Source organism: Pan troglodytes, chromosome X (genome assembly GCF_028858775.2).
Source record: "Pan troglodytes isolate AG18354 chromosome X, NHGRI_mPanTro3-v2.0_pri, whole genome shotgun sequence".
Classification (NCBI taxonomy): domain Eukaryota; kingdom Metazoa; phylum Chordata; class Mammalia; order Primates; family Hominidae; genus Pan; species Pan troglodytes.
Genome location: NC_072421.2, coordinates 1,954,726 through 1,975,751, shown reverse-complemented (window position 1 = coordinate 1,975,751; position 21,026 = coordinate 1,954,726). Strand labels below are relative to the sequence as shown.

Here is a 21,026-nt window from a genome sequence, read left to right as displayed (position 1 = left end):
TCCAAGATGGCGGTGTCTGTCCACGAAGGCAGTGTGTGTCCAAGATGGTGATGCTTCTGCTCTGTCAGAGGGGAGATGCGGAGTTCCCTGCACCCTGGCAGCGTGTGGCAGCCAGGGGCACCCCCACTGGGGGCATTTACCACCATCATTCCTGACCCCACAGTCTCTGCGGGGGTCACTACCTCTAGGCCAGGCCTCCCCAGGGACGGTGTTGTCTCTTCCTGGGTACCAGGGATTGACGTAGAGCCATCATTGCCTCCCTTCCCACAGCCATCATTGCTGGCGTTTTTCCTGAATTTCCTGTGGGCAGGATGGGTTTTGTACTCTGCCCCAGCCTTCAGGTCTCTGGGAACCCTCGGACACTGTTGGCTCGTGGGTTCAGGGCCCGAGTCAATACCTCCCTGCTGGCCTCTTTGTTCCTGCCAATCTCTTCCCTCGAGAGCCAAGAAGGCCCCTGGTCAGTCCCTGAAGGCCCCTGGTCGGTCCCCGGCCCACTAACCACACTTAGGGGAAGCCCTGGTCAGTCCCCGGCTCCCCAGCCACACTTAGGGAAAGCTTGGCAGATGGATGAGCTCACCTGGGACAGGGTCGGGGAGTGTAGCAAACGCTACGTGCGTCCTGCAAATCTTGCATGTCCCATTCACCTTTCTTAGGGTCTTTCTTCGACCCCCCTGACCCCTTTCTCCTGTTGCAGGGTCTCAGGTTTGAGGTGGTCCCCTCCAAGTTTAAAGAGAAGCTGGACAAAGCCTCCTTCGCTACTCCGTATGGGTACGCCATGGAGACCGCCAAGCAGAAGGCCCTGGAGGTGGCCAACCGGATGCACCAGGCAAGGGGCCCCTGCTCTTTGGCCCTTATGAAAATTCCTTTGCTGTGATGAGGGGATTTGCAGGCAGTAAATATACATGATACAAATAAACATCATTCAGAAGATGCAGTTGGTGGCACAGCTTAGCTATTGCTATGTTATAATGTAATGCACTATTGCGGTAACCTAATAATACCATTAATGATACAGAATTAATGTAGCTTATCTGTTACTACGTGTTATAATATTCTCTTGCAATTGATACAGTATCATTGATGATATAGAATTAATGTAGCTTATCTATTACTATGTGTTATAATATTCTCTTGCAATTGATTTCATAGTATCATTCATGATATAGAATTAATGTAGCTTATCTGTTACTATGTTATAATATTCTCACAATTGATACAGTATCATTGATGATACAGAATTAATGTAGTTATCTATTACTATGCGTTGTAATATTCTCTTGCAATTGATACAGTATCATTGATGATATACAATTAATGTAGCTTATCTGTTACTATGTGTTATAATATTCTCACAATTGATATCATAGTATCATTGATGATATAGAATTAATGTAGTTATCTATTACTATGTGTTATAATATTCTCTTGCAATTGATATAGTATCATTGATGATATACAATTAATGTAGCTTATCTGTTACTATGTGTTATAATATTCTCACAATTGATATCACAGTATCATTGATGATATAGAATTAATGTAGCTTGTCTATTACTATGTGTTATAATATTCTCTTGCAATTGATAGCATAGTATCATTTATGATATAGAATTAATGTAGCTTATCTGTTACTATGTGTTATAATCTCTTGCAGTTGATATCATAGTATCATTGATGATATAAAATTAATGTAGCTTATCTATGTGTTATAATCTCTTGCAATTGATATCATAGTATCATTTATGATATAGAATTAGATTATTACTGTTATAATATTCCCTTGCAATTGATACAGTATCATTGATGATATAGAATTAATGTAGCTTATCTATTACTATGTGTTATAATATTCTCTTGCAATTGATATAGTATCATTCATGATAGAGAATTAATGTAGCTTATCTGTTACTATGTGTTATAATATTCTCTTGCAATTGATACAGTATCATTTATGATATAGAATTAATGTAGTTATCTATTACTATGCGTTGTAATATTCTCTTGCAATGGATACAGTATCATTTATGATATACAATTAATGTAGTTATCTATTACTATGTGTTATAATATTCTCTTGCAATTGATTTCATAGTATCATTTATGATATAGAATTAATGTAGCTTATCTATTACTATGTATTATAATCTCTTGTGGCCGGTCGCGGTGGCTCATACCTATAATCCTAGCGCTTTGGGAGGCCAACGCGGGCGGATCACCTGAGGTCAGGAATTCGAGACTAGCCTGACCAACAGGGTGAAACCCCGTCTCTACTAACAATACAAAAATTAGCTGGGTGTGGTGGCGGGTGCCTGTAATCCTAGCTACTCAGGAGGCTGAGGCAGGAGAATTGCGTGAACCTGGGAGACGGAAGTTGCAGTGAGCCGAGATCATCCCACTGCACTCCAACTTAGGCAACAGAGCAAGACTTCGTCTCCAAAAAATAAAAAATTAAAACAAAAATTATCTTGCAATCAATATAATAGTCTCGTTGATTATACGCAATTAATGTAGCTTATCTGTTACTGTGTGTTATAATATTCTCTTGCAATTAATATAATAGTATCATTTATGGTATAGAATTAATGTACTGTATCTATTACTACGTGTTGTAATATTCTACAATTAATATAATAGTATCATTTATGATATAGAATTATGTAGCTTATTACCATGCCACTAAGTAATATTGGATTTTAATTAAAATAATATCATTTATAATATAGAATTATGCAGTTTATCTGTTGCTGTATGCTACAATGCAGTATACAATTATAATATACTACTATCATTTAAGATTCATGTAGCTCATTACTATGTTTGAATATAATATTGCAATTAATATAGTAATATCAGTTACGATATAGAATTAACATCTATTACTATGTGTTGTGATACATAGAATTAATGTTACTGTGTGATACTATGTAATATACTATGACAATTAATATAATTGTATCATAATGTAGAATTATGTCATTTATCTGTTACTATATGCTCCTATGTAATACATATTATTTTAGTAGAGATGGGGCTTCACCATGTTGGCCAGGCTGGTCTCCAACTCCTGACCTCAGGTGATCCACCTGCCTCGGCCTCCCGGAGTGTTGGGATTACAGGCGTGAGCCACCGTGCCCCACCGTAATACACTATTATAATTAATACACTACTGTCATTTAGGATGTAGAATTAATGTAGCTTATCAGTTACTATATGTTATATATGATTCTAACATAATATCAGTCACAGTATATAAAATTAACATAGCTATTACTGTGTGTTTTAACTTGCTGTTACAATGAATATAATACTATCATTTAGGATGTAGAGTTAACGTAGCTTCCCTGCTGCTGTGTGTTAGCACACAGTATACCATTGCTGTAATATAAGCAATACATTCGAGGACCGGGCGCGGTGGCTCACGCCTGTCATCCCAGCACTGTGGGAGGCTGAGGCGGGCAGATCACGAGGTCAGGAGTTCAAGACCATCCTGGCTCACACGGTGAAACCCCGTCTGTACTAAAAACACACACAAAAAAATTGGCTGGGCGTGGTGGCGGGCGCCTGTAGTCCCAGCTACTCCAGAGGCTGAGGCGGGAGAATGGCGTGAACCCGGGAGGCGGAGCTTGCAGTGAGCCGAGGTCGCGCCACTGCCCTCCAGCCTGGGCGACAGAGCGAGACTCCGTCTCAAAAAAAAAAAAAAAAAAGAAAGAAAGAAATACATTAGAGGTAAGGCTGTTGTGAGTAGTGCTATGAAGACAGGAGTATTGATTGTGGGTTTTGGCAGTGCACAGCTTAGGGAGACCAGTGCTGGCGTGAGCACAGATGTCCTGTGACTGCCTGTTGCTCTGAGGCTGAATTTTCAACCTGGATTTGTTTTATCGTCCTAAGTACCTTTTTCTTTTTCTTTCTTTTCCTTGTTTTTTTTTTCTTTTTTTTGGAGACTGAGTCTCTCTCTGTCACCCAGGCTGGAGTGCAGGGGCGCAACCTTGGCTCACTGCAACCTCCGCCTCCTGGGTTCAAGCGATTCTGCTGCCTCAGCCTCCTGAGTAGCTGAGATTACAGGTGCCCGACTGATATTTTGTATTTTTAGTAGAGACGGGGTTTCACCATGTTGGCCAGGCTGGTCTCGAACTCCTGACCTCAGGTGATCCACCCGCCTCGGCCTCCCAGAGTGCTGGGATGACAGGCGTGAGCCACTGCACCCGGCCCTAAGTAGCTTTTTCTGAAATTACATTGAACGGATCAAAAACCTTTTGGCCTTAATTCTGGGTAACTCAGGGAGGTTTGGGGCCCCTGAATCAAACCTTACCTGCCCCCCCGGAAGAACAAAAGCTTACGGAACAGGCATTGCGTTTCCCGTAGTGCCCGTGAGATGCTCCGTGAGTGCCTGACCCCTGATCACACAGCGCCCGTGGGCCCCGGCCTCACCCACGTTCCAGCCCCTGCAGGGTGACCACCGGGGGGACCCACTTGTGTCCTTGCTCATGACCTTGAGCACCCCCAGCCTTCACTTCCGAAGTCGGCCTGGCTTCGCCCCTGCGGTGCTGTTTCACGCGCGTACCAACGGGAAGACTTCTCTGTGAGGCCCACGGCAGGTCACCCCTAAACCGGAATCTGGTTTTCTTACAGAAAGACCTGCGAGCCCCCGACGTGGTCATTGGAGCGGACACGATCGTGGTGAGTGCGGCCAGGGTGCCTCGTTTCTAACGTCCGATGTGGTTTTCCTGTGCTTGGTGATTCTGCCTCTTGTGGATGTTGTACATTCCCCTTAAGACAGCAGTGCACTTGCTTCCAGAAACTCCCATCACAAACTCCCAGCAGATGAGGGGCCTAAAGGCACGGGAAGGGGCCAGGCGCCGTGGCTCACCCCTGTCATCCCAGCATTTTGGGAGGCCGAGGTGGGCGGATCACCTTAGGTCATGGGTTCGAGATCAGCCCGACCAACATGGTAAAACCCCATCTCTACTAAAAATACAAAAATTAGCCAGACGTGGTGGCTAATTGATAGTATCATAAGTGATACTATATGATATCAATTGCAAGAGAATATTATAACACGTAGTAACAGATAAGCCACATTAATTCTGTATCATCAGTGATACAGAATACATACAGACTCCGCCTGTAATCCCAGCTACTCGGGAGGCTGAGGCAGGGGAATCGCTTGAACCCAGGAGGCGGAGGTTGCACTGAGCCGAGATCGCGCCACTGCACTCCAGCCTGGGTGACAAGAGCGAGATTCCGTCTCAAAAGGCACAGGAAGGTACGCAGTTCTAGAGGCCAGCAGCCACAAATCACGGTGTCTGTAGGGTTTCTTCCTTCCAGAGGTACTGAGGAGAAGTTGGTCTTGGTGTTTCTCCAGCTCCTGGAGGCTGTTGGCAACCCATTGTCTCCTTTGGCTCATGGCCCTGTGGTTCCTATCTGTGCCTCCATCTCCATGTGGCCTTCTCCCCTCTGGGTGTCTGTGGCCAAATTTCCCTCTTCTTTTTTTTTTTTGAGACGGAGTCTCACTGTGTTGCCCAGGCTGGATTACAGTGGTGCGATCTCAGCTCACCGGGACCTCCACCTCCCTGGTTCAAGCGATTCTCCTGCCTCCTGAGTAGCTGGGATTACAGGCACCTGCCACCACGCCCGGCTAATTTTTGTATTTTTAGTAGAGACGGGGTTTCTCCATGTTGGCCAGGCTGGTCTCAAACTCCCGACCTCAAGTGATCCGCCCGCCTTAGCCTCCCATAGTGCTGGGATGACAGGCGTGAGCCACCGTGCCTGGCTGAACTTTTCCCCTTCTTTTAACAACACCATTCATAAAATGCACCCTAATTCTGTCCAACTGCATCTTAATTACCTAGGCAAAGACCCATTTCTCCTTTTTTTTTTTTTGAGATGGAGTCTCACTCTGTCGCCAGGCTGGAGCATAGTGGCACGATCTCAGCTCATTGCAACCTCCGCCTCCCGGGTTTCAATGATTCTCCTGCCTCAGCCTCCCGAGTAGCGGGGACTACAGGTGCGCGTGACCACATGTGGCTAACTTTTTGTATTTTTAGTAGATATGGGGTTTCACCATGTTGGACAGGATGGTCTCACACTGTTGACCTCGTGATCCGCCCGCCTCGGCGTCCCAAAGTGCTAGGATTACAGGCGTGAGCCACCACGCCCGGCCCATGTCTGTTGTTTATAAGCCACCCAGTCTATGGTATTCTGTGATAGCAGCCTGAAATGGGCTAAGACACCTCATAAGAAGAGGAGATAACGACACAGACACACACAGAGGGACGACCCTGTGAGGACACAGGGAGAAGATGGCATCTCCAAGCCCAGGAGAGAGGCCTCATGAGGAACCAGCCCTGCCCACACCTGGATCTCAGATTTCCAGCCTCCAGGACTGTGGGACAATCAATGCCTGTTGTTTATAAGTCACCCACCCTATGGTATTCTGTGACAGCAGCCTGAGATGGACTAAAGCACCTCGTAAGAAGAGGAGATGAGGACAGAGATACAGAGGGACAACTCTGTGAGGACACAGGGAGAAGACAGTGTCTCCAAGCCCAGGAGAGAGGCTTCAAGAGGAACCAGCCCTGCCCACACCTGGATCTCGCCCTTCCAGTCTCCACGACCGTGGGAGAATCAATATCTGTAGTTTAAGCCACCTGGGTTGTAGGACTTTGCTATGGTGGCCTAGTCAGACTAATACATCTCCTCTTGTATGTACCCAAAAGGATTCAAAACAGGTGTTCCCCCAAAACCTTCTACATGAATGTTCACAGCAGCACTATTCACAACAGCTAAAAGGCAGAAACAGCTCAAGTGTCTGTCAGTGGATAAATGGGTAATTACAACATGGTCCATCCACACACAGTGGAATACTATGCAGCCATGAACAGGAACGAGGCTGGCCGGGTGCGGTGGCTCACCCCTGTCATCCGAGCACTTTGGGAGGCCGAGGCTGGTGGATCACAAGGTCAGGAGATCGAGACCATCCTGGCTACCATGGTGAAACCCCGTCTCTACTAAAAATACAAAAAATTAGCCGGGCATGGTGGTGGGCGCCTGTAGTCCCAGATACTCGGGAGGCTGAGGCAGGAGAATGGCGTGAACCCGGGAGGTGGAGCTTGCAGTGAGCCGAGATCACACTACTGCACTCCAGCCTGGGCGACAGAGTGAGACTCCGTCTCAAGAAAAGAAAAGGAATGAGGCTGTGAAACAGGCTGCAACATGGATGAATGTTGAGGACATCACGGTCAGTGACAGAAACCAGCCCCGGAGGACCACACGTTGCAGGATTCCATGACTACACCACGTCCGCAAGAGGCAAACGCACGGTGAAAGAAAGAGGATGGGCGGTTACCAGGATCTGGGGAGGCGCACTGGGGAGGGACAGCTGCGTGGGGACAGGGTCTCCTTCTGGAGTGAAGAGAACATTCTGGAACCAGGCAGGTAGTGGTGGTACAACATGGCAACGCCGGTTAGTTGTTTGAAATGGCGACTGTCAGGACGTGTCAGCTTCATTTCCATAAAACAAGTGACTTCTGCGAATGGGACTGTGGGGCTTGCACAGGCCTGACTCAGCCGGCGGGAACCAACTCCCTCTGTTCCCTTCCTCTCGCAGACGGTCGGGGGGCTGATTCTGGAGAAGCCGGTGGACAAGCAGGACGCCTACAGGATGCTGTCCCGGTAAGCACCGTGTTGGCCTCAGAGCCCTCTCGGGTTCTGAGTCACAGAGTAGCTGTGGTATCTGGCCGGGTGTCCTGGGGAGCGGGGTGGATCTCTCTCAGCTCTGCCGTCTCAGCTGTGCTGTCTGAGCTGTGCTGCGTGAGCTGTGCTGTCTGAGCTGTGCTGTCTGAGCTATGCAGGGAGGCAGGCACTATCCCTCCATGCTCATCTTTGTCTAGGATTCTGCAGCACTGATCCCAGAATGTCGCATGCCCACTGCAGACTGTTGGGGTCATGAGAAGTTGGCAGTGTCCTGTCCTTCCCACTGGGCGTCCTGGACCTGAGCCCGTAGCCTGGGACGCCATCCCCATCCCAGGACATGGAAGAGACGCACCCCCCGCCCGCCATAGGCCCAGCTGAGAGCTGCCTGGCCTGGCACCTCCCATCAGGGCCACTGCTGGTGGGATTTGTGACCCCGTCCCCGGCCTCTCCGTAAAGGTTTCCCTGGAGACCCCACGGCGGGACGATCGGGGAGAGGAGGCTGGGGACGGAGCCAGGATTAAGGACGCCTCGCTGCCTCCCCTGGTTTTGAGATACTCGCTTTGTAGCTCCCACGGGTCACAGCATGGTCACGTGGTCACCCGTTGTTGTCTTGCAGGTTGAGTGGGAGAGAACACAGCGTGTTCACAGGTGTCGCGATCGTCCACTGCTCCAGCAAAGGTAACCGCGGCCCGGGTTTCGGGGTACCCCCAGAGGCCGAGACAAGAACCTGGGACATTCTCGGGACTCTTGGCTTGAGGGAGGAGGACGGTTGCTCCCCCCACCTGCAGAGGGGTTTGTGCCTATGTCCTGCTTGGGAAAGTTGTCCGCCGATTTGGAAGTCTGCAGGACAAAGGAAAACGTGTGGTTTTATCTTTTTCTTTCTTTTTTTTTTTTGAGATGGAGTCTCGCTCTCTTACCCAGGCTGGAGTGCAGTGGCGTGATCTCTGCTCACTGCAACCTCCGCCTCCCAAGTTCAAGTGATCCTTCTGCCTCAGTAGCTGGGACTACAGGCATCCGCCACCATGGCCGGCTAATTTTTGTATTTTTAGTAGAGATGGGGTTTCACCATGTTGGCCAGGCTGGTCTCGAACTCCTGACCTCAGGTGATCCACCCGCCTCAGCCTCCCAAAGTGCTGGGATTACAGGTGTGAGCTACTGCACCCGGCCTTTCTCTTTCTTTCTTTCTTTTTTTTTTTTTTTGAGACAGGGTCTCCCTCTGTCACCCAGGCTGGAGTGCAGTGGTGTGATCATAGCTCACTGCAGCCTCGACCTCCTGGGCTCCAGCGATCCTCCCGCCTCAGCCCCTACAGTCACAGAAACTACAGGCACACGCCACCACACCTGGCTCATTTTTGTATTTTTTATAGAGGTGGGGTCTTGCTATGTTGCCCAGACTGGTCTCGAACTCCTGGGCTGGAGAAATCCTCCCATCTCAGCCTCCCAAAGTGCGGGGACTGCAGGCCCCCGGCCCAGGCAGTTGTATCACCATATTGCCGGGACTGCAGGTGTGCACCATGGTGCCCGGCCCAGGCACTTGTATCACCATATTGCTGGGTTCTTCCTGCACCAACCCATTCCCAGCTTGTTGGCGGACACCAGGAGGCATCGTAGAACTCAGTCAGTTCTGACACTAGCCGTCGGAGTTAGCGCGGATCCCACAGGTGAAGGGCCGGGTCCCATGGGACCTCCACGCACAATCCCAGCCCCATGTCCCTGGGCACACCTGTAGTTTTCTCACCCACCTGCCGCTCACTGCTGGCTCCTGCAAGCACCTGCTCAGGTTGGGTCATTTGCTCGAGGGGCTCACAGAACTCGGGACAGCACTTTCCTTCCCAGCTTGCGGGTTTGTTATGAAGGAGCAGGTCAGGAAGTGCCAGACAGAAGCCAGCCACAGCGCAGGGTGCTGGGGGCAGGATGTATGGAGCCTCCATGCCCGCCGTGGCACAGCTCCCCCAACACCCTGATGTGTTCACCCACCAGAAGCTCCCTGAACCCTGTCCTTCTAGGTCTGTTTTTTTTTTTTTTTTTTTTTTTTTCTGAGGCAGAGTCTCGCTTTGTCGCCCAGGCTAGAGTGCACTGGTGCCATCTCGGCTCACTGCAAGCTCCGCCTGCCGGGTTCACGCCCTTCTCCTGCCTCAGCCTCCCGAGTAGCTGGGACTACAGGTGCCCGCCAACACGCCCGGCTAATTTTTTCTTTTTTTTTTTTTTTTTTTTTTAGTAGAGATGGGGTTTCTGGTCTTGATCTCCTGACCTTGTGATCCGCCCGCCTCGGCCTCCCAAAGTGCTGGGATAACAGGCGTGAGCCACCGTGCCCGGCCCCTTCTGGGTCTCTTAAAAGGCCAGGATTAATGACATCATCCGCCACTGGGGAGCAAACTCCATCTCCAGCCCCTCTCCCTGTTCCCATAACAACCAAAGCCTGCCCTTTCCAAAAGGCCCCTCATTAACATAAGCTCCCCTGCGGATGAAAGGGCCTTGTCACCACATAGCAAAACGCCTGCTTTCGCTCCTGTCACTCAACAGATTCCCCGGGATTCAGGGGCTCTGTGTCCGGACCCTGAGGCAGAGACCAAACATCTGTTTCTTTTATTTTTTATTTATTTATTTAGAGACAGAGTCTAGCTCTGTCGCCCAGGCTGCAGTACAGTGGCGTGATCTCGGCTCACTGCAAGCTCTGCCTCCCGGGTTCAAGCAATTCTCCTGCCTCAGCCTCCCGAGTAGCTGGGATGACAGGCACCTGCCACCACGCCCAGCTAATTTTTGTATTTTTAGTAGAGACGAGGTTTCACCGTGTTAGCCAGGATGGTCTCGATCTCCTGACCTCGTGATCCGCCCACCTCGGCCTCCCAAGGTGTTGGGATGACAGGCGTGAGCCACCGTGCCTGACCCCTTTCTCCCTTTTCTTGTCTGAAATGAACCTTATTCTCCCACGAACCATCCATATCTGAACTGTGCGCTACGCTCGAGTCCACACCTCCACAGCACAGCCATGCAGCTGTCAGGGCACGGAGGTGACAAGCCGGCGTCCACGCTCACCCCCAGGGCTGTGTCCTTGCAGACCATCAGCTGCACACCAGGGTCTCGGAATTCTACGAGGAAACGAAGGTGAAGTTCTCGGAGCTGTCCGAGGAGCTGCTCTGGGAATACGTCCACAGCGGGGAGCCCATGTGAGTCTCGTGGGCGGTGGGGGGACGGGGGACACGTGTGGAAGCCCGGCCACCCTCACACATGGGGTGTCCCACCCAGCCTTTGGGAAAGAAGGAGGCCCTGCTCCGGGGGCCCGTGTGGCACAGGGAGAGCCGCCCGACTCAGAAGCACAAACCCTTCACGACCACCCTGACCCATGGAGGCTCAAAGAGCCACACTCCCAGGACAGAGAGGGGCAGGTGGGAGCCCACGCTGGGCTGCGGTGGGGACTGGGGAGGCGCGGGGCAGGGGTAGAGAAGCTCACCTGTTGGGAGGAGGAGACCCCAGAGCTCTGTGCCCAGGACGCTGGCTGCAATTAACACGAATAAACTGTGTGATCCAAAGTCACCCTAAGAGGTGATTCTACCTGTCGTCCCGTCCAAAGATTGGTGAGCACGGGAAGTATGCATGCACCAATCAGCTTCACTTCATCACCCGCCATTTGCATTTATATGTATTATATTTATCTACATCATATATCATATAATGTTTACATAATTATACATTATATAACGTAACATGATATATTTACAATTATATGTAATTTATGTATTCCACATTATATATTCTACTAATATATATAATATACATTATACAAATTATATATTATAAATTCATAATGTATTATATACTATAATAGATTATACTGTAATGTATAACTATATTACATATAGATTATAATATAGATTATATATTAATCAATTTTGATTTTTAATGGTTAATTTTTAATGATTAATTTTAAGTAATGATTAATATTAATGTAATATGATTATATACTATTATAATACTGTTATAACAGATTATATGATAGGTTATATAACTGTTAAAATAGATTATATAATAGGTACTGTTATAATAGATTATATATAATCGATTATATATTATAATTTTATTTATAATTATAATTATATAAATTACATATAAAAATGTATATAATTATATTATAATTATATTATAAATAATTATATTATAATTATATTATAAATAATTATATTATAATTATATTATAAATAATTATATTATAATTATATTATAAATAATTATATTATAATTATATTATAATTATATTATAATTATAATATAATTACTTATATTATATTATAATTATAATTATATTATAAGTAATTATATTATAATTATATTATATGTAATTATAATTATATTATATTATATGTAATTATATTGTAATTATATTATAATTATATTGTAATTATATTATAAATTATATATTATTATAATTATATATATAAATTTATATATAAATATATAATATATTATAATTATATATATAAATTTATATATAAATATATAATATATTATAATTATAATATAATTATATTATATTATAATACATATTCTTATATAATATATAATCGATTATATATTACATATAAAACAATCGGTTATATATTATAATAAAATATAATTATATATTTATATAATATAGAATTCTATATGAATATGATACGGATAATATATATGTATTAAATATGATTAATATGTGTAACTATGCATATTAATACATATTACATAATAATTAGTATAAATTATGTGTGATTATATGTAAATTATATATTAAATATATAGTTATACATATTAATTATATATAATATATAATGTATTATGTGTTATATAAATATATAATTATATAAAATATATTTTTATATTAGAAAAGTATATAAAATATATAAATATATGTATATAAATATATTTATACAAAATATGTTTATTTTATATATTTATATAAATAATTTTTTTTTTGAGACAGGGTCTCACTCTGTCATGCGGGCTGGAGTGCAGTGGTACAGTCATAGCTCACTGCAGTGTCAACCTCTCAAGTCAAAATGATCCTCTCACCTCAGCCCCCCTAGTGGCTGGGTCTGCAGACGCATACCACCACGCCTGGCTAATTTTTTCTATTTTTTGTAGCAATGGGGTCTCACTATGTTGCCCAGGCTGGTCTTGAACTCCTGGGCTCAGGTGAGCCTCCCACCAAAGCCTCCTGAGTAGGTGGGACCACAGGACACACACCAACACACGCGGCCGATTTTATTGTTAGTTTTTGTAGAGACGGAGTCTGCGTAATATATATGTATATTAACCTAGAGGATTTTACATCAATTGAAATAAGCCCGGCAGAAGAAGACACATACCACAGGATCTCACTTATATGGAATATAAAACAGTTGCACTTGGTCAAAGGATACAAGATTTAAATCAGGGCCAGGCACGGTGGCTCACACCTGTCATCCCAACACTTTGGGAGGCCGAGGCAGGCGGATCACCTGAGGTCAGAAGTTCAAGTCCAGCCTGGATATGGCAAAACCCAATCTCTACTAAAAATACAAAAGTTAGCCCGGTGTGGTGGCGGGTGCCTGTAATCCCAGCTACCCAGGAGAGGCTGAGACAGGAGAATCGCTTGAACCCAGGAGGTGGAGGTTGCCGTGAGCCGAGATCGCGCCACTGCACTCCAGACTGGGCAACAGAGCGAGACTCCATCTTTAAAAAAAAAAAAATTAAGTGAGATGGGAGAAGTTCAAGGCTCTTTACAGCCTGTGACTGTGTTTTACAGGAACAGTGTCTTACTGGAAAATTGCCAGCACGCTACATCTGAAGTCTTCTCCCCACACACACAGAATAAGTACATGAGGTGCTGGATGGGATAATTGGCTTGATTTAATGATGACGCATGTATACATATATCAAAACATCCCATTTAACACATGAAATTTTTTTTGAGACGGAGTCTGCCTCCGTCACCCAGGCTGGAGTGCAGTGGCGCGATCTTGGCTCACTGCAACCTCCACCTTCCAGTTTCAAACGATTCTCCTGCCTCAGCCTCCCAAGTAGCTGGGACTACAGGCACCCACCGCCATGCCTGGCAAATTTTTTATTTTTAGTAGAGAAGGTGTTTTGCCATGTTGGCCAGGCTGGTCTCGAACTCCTGACCTCAGGTGATCTGCCTGCCTCAGCCTCCCGAAGTGCTGGGAGCCACCGTGCCCAGCCCAACACCTGAACTTTCATACATACTTTAAATGTTTACATACATTTAAAGAAAGACAGTCTGGGCACAGTAGCTCAAGCCAAGACGGGAGGATCACTTCAGCCCAGGAGTTCGAGACCAGCCTGGGCAACACAGTGAAACCCCATCTTTATAAAAAATGATAAAACTAGCTGAGTGTGTCCCTGCTACGTGGGAGGCTGAGGTTAGAGCATCATTTGAGCCCAGAATTTTGAGGGAGCAGAGAACCAAGAATGTACCACTGCACTTCAGCCTGAGCAACCGAGTGAGACCCTGTCTTGAAAAAAAAAAAAAAAAGATAAAATAAGAAAGAGAAAAGAGGGCCAGACGTGGTGGTTCACACCTGTAATCCCAGCACTTTGGGAGGCCGAGGCAGGCGGATCACCTGAGGTCAGGAGTTTGAGACCAGCCTGACCAACATGGTGAAACCCCATCTCTACTAAATACAAAAATTAGCCGGGTGTGGTGGTGGGTGCCTGTCATCCCAGCTACCCAGGAGGCTGAGACAGGAGAATCGCTGGAACCCAGGAGGCAGAGGTTGCAGTGAGCCGAGATCGCGCCACTGCACTCCAGCCTGGGCGACAGAGCGAGACTCTGTCTTTAAAAAATAAAAATAAAAAATAAAAAATTAAGTGAGACAGGAGGAAGAAGTCCAAGGCTCTTTACAGCCTGTGACTGTGGTTTACAGGAACGGTGTCTTACTGGTAAATTGCCAGCACACTACATCTGAAGTCTTCTCCCCCCACACACACACAATTCGTAGATGAGATGCTGGATGGGATAATTGGCTTGATTTAATGATGACGCATGTATACATATGTCAAAACATCCCATTTAACACATGAAATTTTATTTATTTATTTATTTTTTTGAGATGGAGTCTTCCTCTGCCGCCCAGGCTGGAGTGCAATGGCGTGATATCAGCTCACTGCAACCTCTACCTCCCAGGTTCAAGGATTCTCCTGCCTCAGCCTCCTGGGTAGCTGGGATTACAGGCACCTGCCACCACACCCGGCTAATTTTTGTATTTTTAGTAGAGATGGGGTTTCACCGTGTTGGCCAGGCTGGTCTTGAACTCCTGACCTCAAGTAATCCACCCGTCTCGGCCTCCCAAAGTGCTGGGATTACAGCCGTGAGTCATTGTGCCCAGCCTTGTTGTGACATTATTATTTTTTTTGAGATGCCACAGGCGCCTGCCCCCACGCCTGGCTAATTGTTTGTATTTTTTTTAGTAGAGACAGGGTTTCACTGTGTTAGCCAGGATGGCCTCGATCTCCCGACCTCGTGATCCACCCACCTCGGCCTCCCAGCCGTGAAATGTTCAGACCCAGGAACTTTTCTCCTCCTTGTCACCTCTTACCTTCCCCTGCCCACCCAGGGACAAAGCTGGCGGCTACGGGATCCAGGCCCTGGGCGGCATGCTGGTGGAGTCTGTACACGGGGACTTTCTGAACGTGGTGGGATTTCCGCTGAACCACTTCTGCAAGCAGCTGGTGAAGCTCTACTACCCGCCCCGCCCGGAGGACCTGCGGCGGCGTGTCAAGCACGACTCCATCCCGGCCGCGGACACCTTCGAAGACCTCAGTGACGTGGAGGGCGGCGGCCCGGAGCCCGCTCAGAGGGACGCGGGCAGCCGCGATGAGAAGGCCGAGGCGGGAGAGGCGGGACAGGCCGCGGCACAGGCTGAGTGTCACAGGACTCAGGAGACCCTGCCTCTGTTCCCGACACGCCTCCTGGAGCTGATTGAGGGCTTTATGCTGTCCAAGGTACCTGTGTCTGTCTCCTCAGGCCGCATTTCACAAATGAGCCTACACACTCGGCTTAAATCAAAGGGAATTTACTTCTCACTGTCCTGGAGGCTGGCAGTCTGAGGTCAGGTTGTCTCAGGGCCACGCTTTCTCCGAAGGTTCTAGGAGAGGGTCCTTCCTGCCTCTCCCAGCTCCTGACAGCTCCAGGCATCCCTGGGCTTGTGGCCGCATCACTCCAGTCTCTGCCACGTCCTCCACGTGGCCTCATCCACTGTGTCTGTGTCTCCTCCTCTGTCTCTTAGAAGGACACCTGTCATTGGACTTGGAGTCCACCCTTCTTCGTGATGATCTCCTCTTGAGATTCTTAATTACATCTGCCAAGACTCCTTTTTAAAACAAGGTCCCATTCACAGATTCTGGGGATCAGGATATGGACAGATCTTTCAGGAGGACCACAGTTCAGTCCACTACAGATGTATCCGGTTCCTTCTGGAGGCCCCAGGGGAGGGTCCTTCCTGCCTCTCCCAGCTCCTCGGGGCTCCAGGCATCCCTGGGCTTGTGGCCGTATCACTCCAGTCTCTGCCTTTGTCTCCACGTGGCCTTCTCCTCTGTGTCTGTGTCTCTTCTGTCTCTTAGAAGGACACCTGTCATTGGATTTTGAGGTCTCCCTAATCCACTGACTCCAACTCATCTGTAGTCCCCTAGCTTACTTTCGTCTGCAAAGACCCTTTTTTCTTTTTCTTTTTTTTTTGTTTTTGAGACAGAGTCTGGCTCTGTCATCCAGGCTGGAGTGCAGTGGCATGATCTCGCCTCACTGCAACCTGCGCCTCCCGGGTTCAAGCGATTCTCCTGCCTCAGCCTCCTAACTGTGGTCCTCCTGAAAGATCTGTCCATATCCTGATTCCCAGAATCTGTGAATGGGACCTTGTTTTAAAAAGGGGTCTTGGCAGATGTAATCAAGAATCTCAAGAGGAGATCCTGAGTAGCCTCAGGAGTAGCCTCCTGATTACAGGCGCCCATCACCAAGCCCGGCTAATTTTTGTACTTTTAGTAGAGACAGGGTTTCGCTATGTTGGCCAGGCTAGTCTCGAACTCCTGACCTCAGCTGATCCACCCACCTCGGCCTCCTAAAGTGCTGGGATTACAGGCGTGAGCCACCGCGCCCGGCCTGAGGCCCCATCTTTCAGCTGTTCTGTTCAGGGGCCCCTCACGGTGGCAGCCTAGAAGGGATGCAGCCCTCCCAACACCAGGGGTCCCTCACAGGGCGTCCTCCGGGAAGCAGAGGTGGGGATGTCAGGTGCAGGAGGGACGCAGGCTTTGGGAGACAGGGAGACGGGCTGATGACACCTCCTGCCATTCATCATCAGGAGAGAGAACATGCAGTGAATAAGGAATAAAGGTGGTTACAGCACATTCCATCTGTGCCTCTAATTTACCAAGTGGTGATGATTAAATCACCACCAGGTGGCTTATAAACAACAGACATTGATTCTCCCACAGTCCTGGAGGCTGGAGGTCCGAGATCAACGTGTGGGCAGGGCTGGTTCCTCCTGAGGCCTCTCTCCTGGGCTTGGAGATGCTGTCTTCTCCCTGTGTCCTCACAGGGTCGTCCCTCTGTGTGTGTCTGTGTCCTCATCTCCTTTTCTTATAGGGACCCCAGTCCTATTGGATTAGGGTCCACCCAAATGACCTCATTTTACCTGAATCACTTCTTTAAAACCCTGCCTACAAATACAGTCACATCCTGAGGGACTGGGGGGATTAGGAGTTCAACATATGGGTTTTGAACTCAGCCCATATCTGCAGCATGTTGATTTTTCTCCCATGGGCTAGTTTTTCTGCATGATATTCGTTGATGTGCTTTTACCTTGTGTACACCTTGTTTTATAGCTGGGGACTTGGTCCTATAAATCCCCACCGTTCTCTGTGAAAGAAGGCTCAGTGGCCAAGTTGTATACTTTCGACAACGTTGGCCTCCATCTTTTGAGTCTGTGGGAGTAAAAAGTACTCGACAAGTGACTTAATGAGTCTCTCTGCACTTGTTTTTAACAGGCCCTGTTCACCGCTTGCAAACTGAAGGTGTTTGATTTGTTAAAAGATGAAGCACCCCAGAAGGCTATGGATATTGCCAGCAAAGTGGACGCCTCTGCGTATGGAACGGAGAGGCTTCTGGACATCTGTGCTGCCATGGGGCTCCTGGAGAAGACAGAGCAAGGTGACAGGACCCAGCGGGTTTTGCTCCGAGGATCTTTGCAGGTGGAAGTCACTGAGGGAAGGTGACCTGGAGCCTGGGCAGAGCGAGGAAGGAGGGCCACACCTTCTGTCCCTCTGCCCTCAGGAATGCTGCTTTTCCCGAAAGGGTGAGAAGCAGAGGGTGAATGACAGAGAGGGAACAGTGGCAGCTGTGAGCACATAGAAGCGTGACCTCCTTATGGGCTCTAGTCTCAAAGGGGCTGTATCAGTCCATGTTCTCCTGAGAAACGACCCAATAGGGTGTACATAGACATTGATTTACTTGCTTATTTATTTTTATAGACAGATAATGTGGATGGATGGGTAGACAGATACATAGATAGATGATAAATGCATAGATACATTGATACAGATTAACGATACAGAGATGATAGATACATAGGTGATGGGTAGAGTTGATAGATATATAAATGGATGGATGGATAGATGGATGGATGGATGGTAGGTGGATGGATGGGAGGAAGGATGGATGGATGGACAGATGGATCGATCAATGGATGGATAGATGCATGGATGGGAAGGTGGATGGATTGGTGGAGAGGTGGATGGATAAATGAAAGGGTGGGTAGATGGGTGGGTAAGTGGATGGATGGGTGGATGGATGAGTGGGTGAGTGGATAGATGGATGGATGTGTGGATGGAAGGATGTGTGGATGGATGGGTGGATGACTGGATGGGTAGGTGGGTGAATGGATGTGTGGATGGATGGATGAGTGGGTGTGTGGATGGATGGGTGGATGGATGGATGGATGGATAAATGAAAAGTGGGTAGATTGTTGGATGGATCGATGAATTGGTGGATGAGTGCGTAGATGGGTGGTTAAGTGGATGGATGGGTGGATGGATAAGTGGGTGAGTGGATGGATGGATGGACGGATGGACGGATGGATGTGTGGATGGATGGGTGAGTGGATAGATGTGTGGATGGATGGATGAGTGGGTGTGTGGATGGGTGGGTGTGTGAATGGATGGATGAGTGGATAGATGGGTGCATGGCTGGGTGGATGACTAGGAGTGTGGGTGAATAGATGGATGGGTGGGTGGACAGATGGATGGGAGGATGGATGAATAGATGTATCAGTGGATCGGTGGTTGGGTAGCTGGGTGGGGGAATGGATGGATGAATGGGTAGATGGGTGGATGGATGGGTGGATGGATGAGTGGGCATGTGGCTGAGTGCATGAATGGATGGATGGGTGCATGGCTGGGTGGATGATGGGGAGGGTGGGTGAACAGATGGGTGGGTGGATGGATGGATGGATAGGTGATTGGATGGGTGGGGAAATGAATGGATAAATGGATGTGGATGGATGGATGCATGCATGGGTGGATGGATCAGTGGATCCATCCGTGGATGGGTGAATAGATGGATGGGTAGATGGATGGGTGGATGAGTGGGCATGTGGATGGGTGGGCATGTGAATGGATGGATGAGTGGATGGATGGGTGCATGGCTGGGTGGATGATTGGGAGGGTGGGTGAATAGATGGATGGGTGGGTGGACGGATGGATGGGAGGATGGATGGATAGATGTATCAGTGGATTGCTGGATGGGTAGCTGGGTGGGGGAATGGATGGATGAGCGGGTAGATGGGTGGATCGGTGGATTGGATGGGTGGGGGAATGCATACATGAGTGATGAATGGGTGGATCAGCAGATGGGTGGGTGGATGATTAGATGGGTGGGTGAGTGGATAACTGGATGGGTGGGTGAATGGGTGGATGGACGGATGGATGACAATGTCTTTTCTGAATTGAACAGAACTCTTCAGCATGGTGCTAGAACAGAGAGCACATGGCCAAGTCCTTGAGTAGCCTGGGAAGGGCAGGACAACAGATGACACCTGGGCAGAGGTGGCTGTGCTTCTGTGATTAGGAGACAAAGCATGCCCTGGTTGAGGCTCCAAAGGCTGTGCCCTTACCACAGAGACATGTGACTATATCCTTGGAGGCTGGAACATAGAAGCCAGAACATCTTCCCCAGCCAGAGCAGTTCAGGACCATTCTCCCGTATTGAAAATAATGATGAATAGGCCACGCCTGTAATCCCAGCACTTGGGGAGGCCAAGGCAGGCAGATCACGAGTTCAGGAGATCAAGACCATCCTGGCTAACATGGTGAAACCCCGTCTCTACTAAAAATACAAAAAATTAGCCGGGCACGGTAGCGGGTGCCTGTAGTCCCAGCTACTCGGGAGGCTGAGGGAGGACAATGGCATGAACCCAGGAGACGGAGCTTGCAGTGAGCTGAGATCGTGCCACTGCACTCCAGCCTGGGGGACAGAGTGAGACTCCATCTCAAAAAAAATTAAAAAATTAAAAGAAAGAAAATAATGATGAATATGGAGAAAGGCTTTTCATCACCGGCACCATGCAAGCTTGTTCCAACTCCTTTTGACAATGCTTTGTGCAGTTGAGTCCTAGGGGCAGTTCCACGTCTGCAGAGGCTGCTCCTGCTTCACCAGAGGTCTCATCATTTATTCATGATGAAAATAAATGTCATCTATCTGACTATAGCAAACTGTACACTCAGGGTCAGCTCGGTGGGAAAACAGTTAACATTTCATCATTAACATGAACACAGGGCTGTTTCTTACATAGGAGGACTGGAGTGGTGCGAGGCCATCTGTTTCCATATACGGGTCTCCACCAACAACTTCTCCACCTTCCAGCCTCCCATTCTGTGGGAGGGGGCATCCTGGAAGGGAGCTTGGGGACTGGGTCCATGGACAGCTGACCTGGGCATGAAGTGGGTGGAGGATGAAGTTCCCTGTATCATTTGGGGCTCTGCAGGGTAACAGAACCCCTAGGATATAACCTAGGAGATTTATCTTAAGGACTTACGTGATTGCGTGGGCTGGCAAGTCCAAAATCCACAGGGCCAGCCAGCAGGTTGGAAGCTCAGGCAGGAGCTGCTGCTGCCATCCAGGAAAGCCTAATGTTTGCTTCTGGGGTTTTCAATGAGCTGGATGAGGCCAGCGCACATTTTGGGGGGTTAATCTCCTTAAAGTCAAACTGATGGTAGATGCAAACGCCAGCTACAGTGCACCTCCACAGCCACATCTAGACGGGTGTTTGCCTGCATAACTAGGAACTTGAGCGTGGCCACGATCGTGAAGAAAGGAT

At 47.8% G+C, this 21,026-nt stretch overlaps 1 protein-coding gene across 2 annotated transcripts in view; it reads left to right on the top strand.

The window, feature by feature from the left end:
* The window catches only part of ASMTL (acetylserotonin O-methyltransferase like), a 55,962-nt gene that overhangs the window by 17,532 nt on the left and 17,404 nt on the right, over window positions 1-21,026 (top strand). For both annotated transcript variants that reach the window (NM_001280168.1, XM_024352969.3), the window contains 7 exon segments: window positions 695-826; window positions 4,630-4,677; window positions 7,607-7,671; window positions 8,309-8,370; window positions 10,751-10,859; window positions 15,279-15,666; window positions 17,701-17,863. In NM_001280168.1, the coding sequence (NP_001267097.1) occupies window positions 695-826; window positions 4,630-4,677; window positions 7,607-7,671; window positions 8,309-8,370; window positions 10,751-10,859; window positions 15,279-15,666; window positions 17,701-17,863 (967 nt within the window).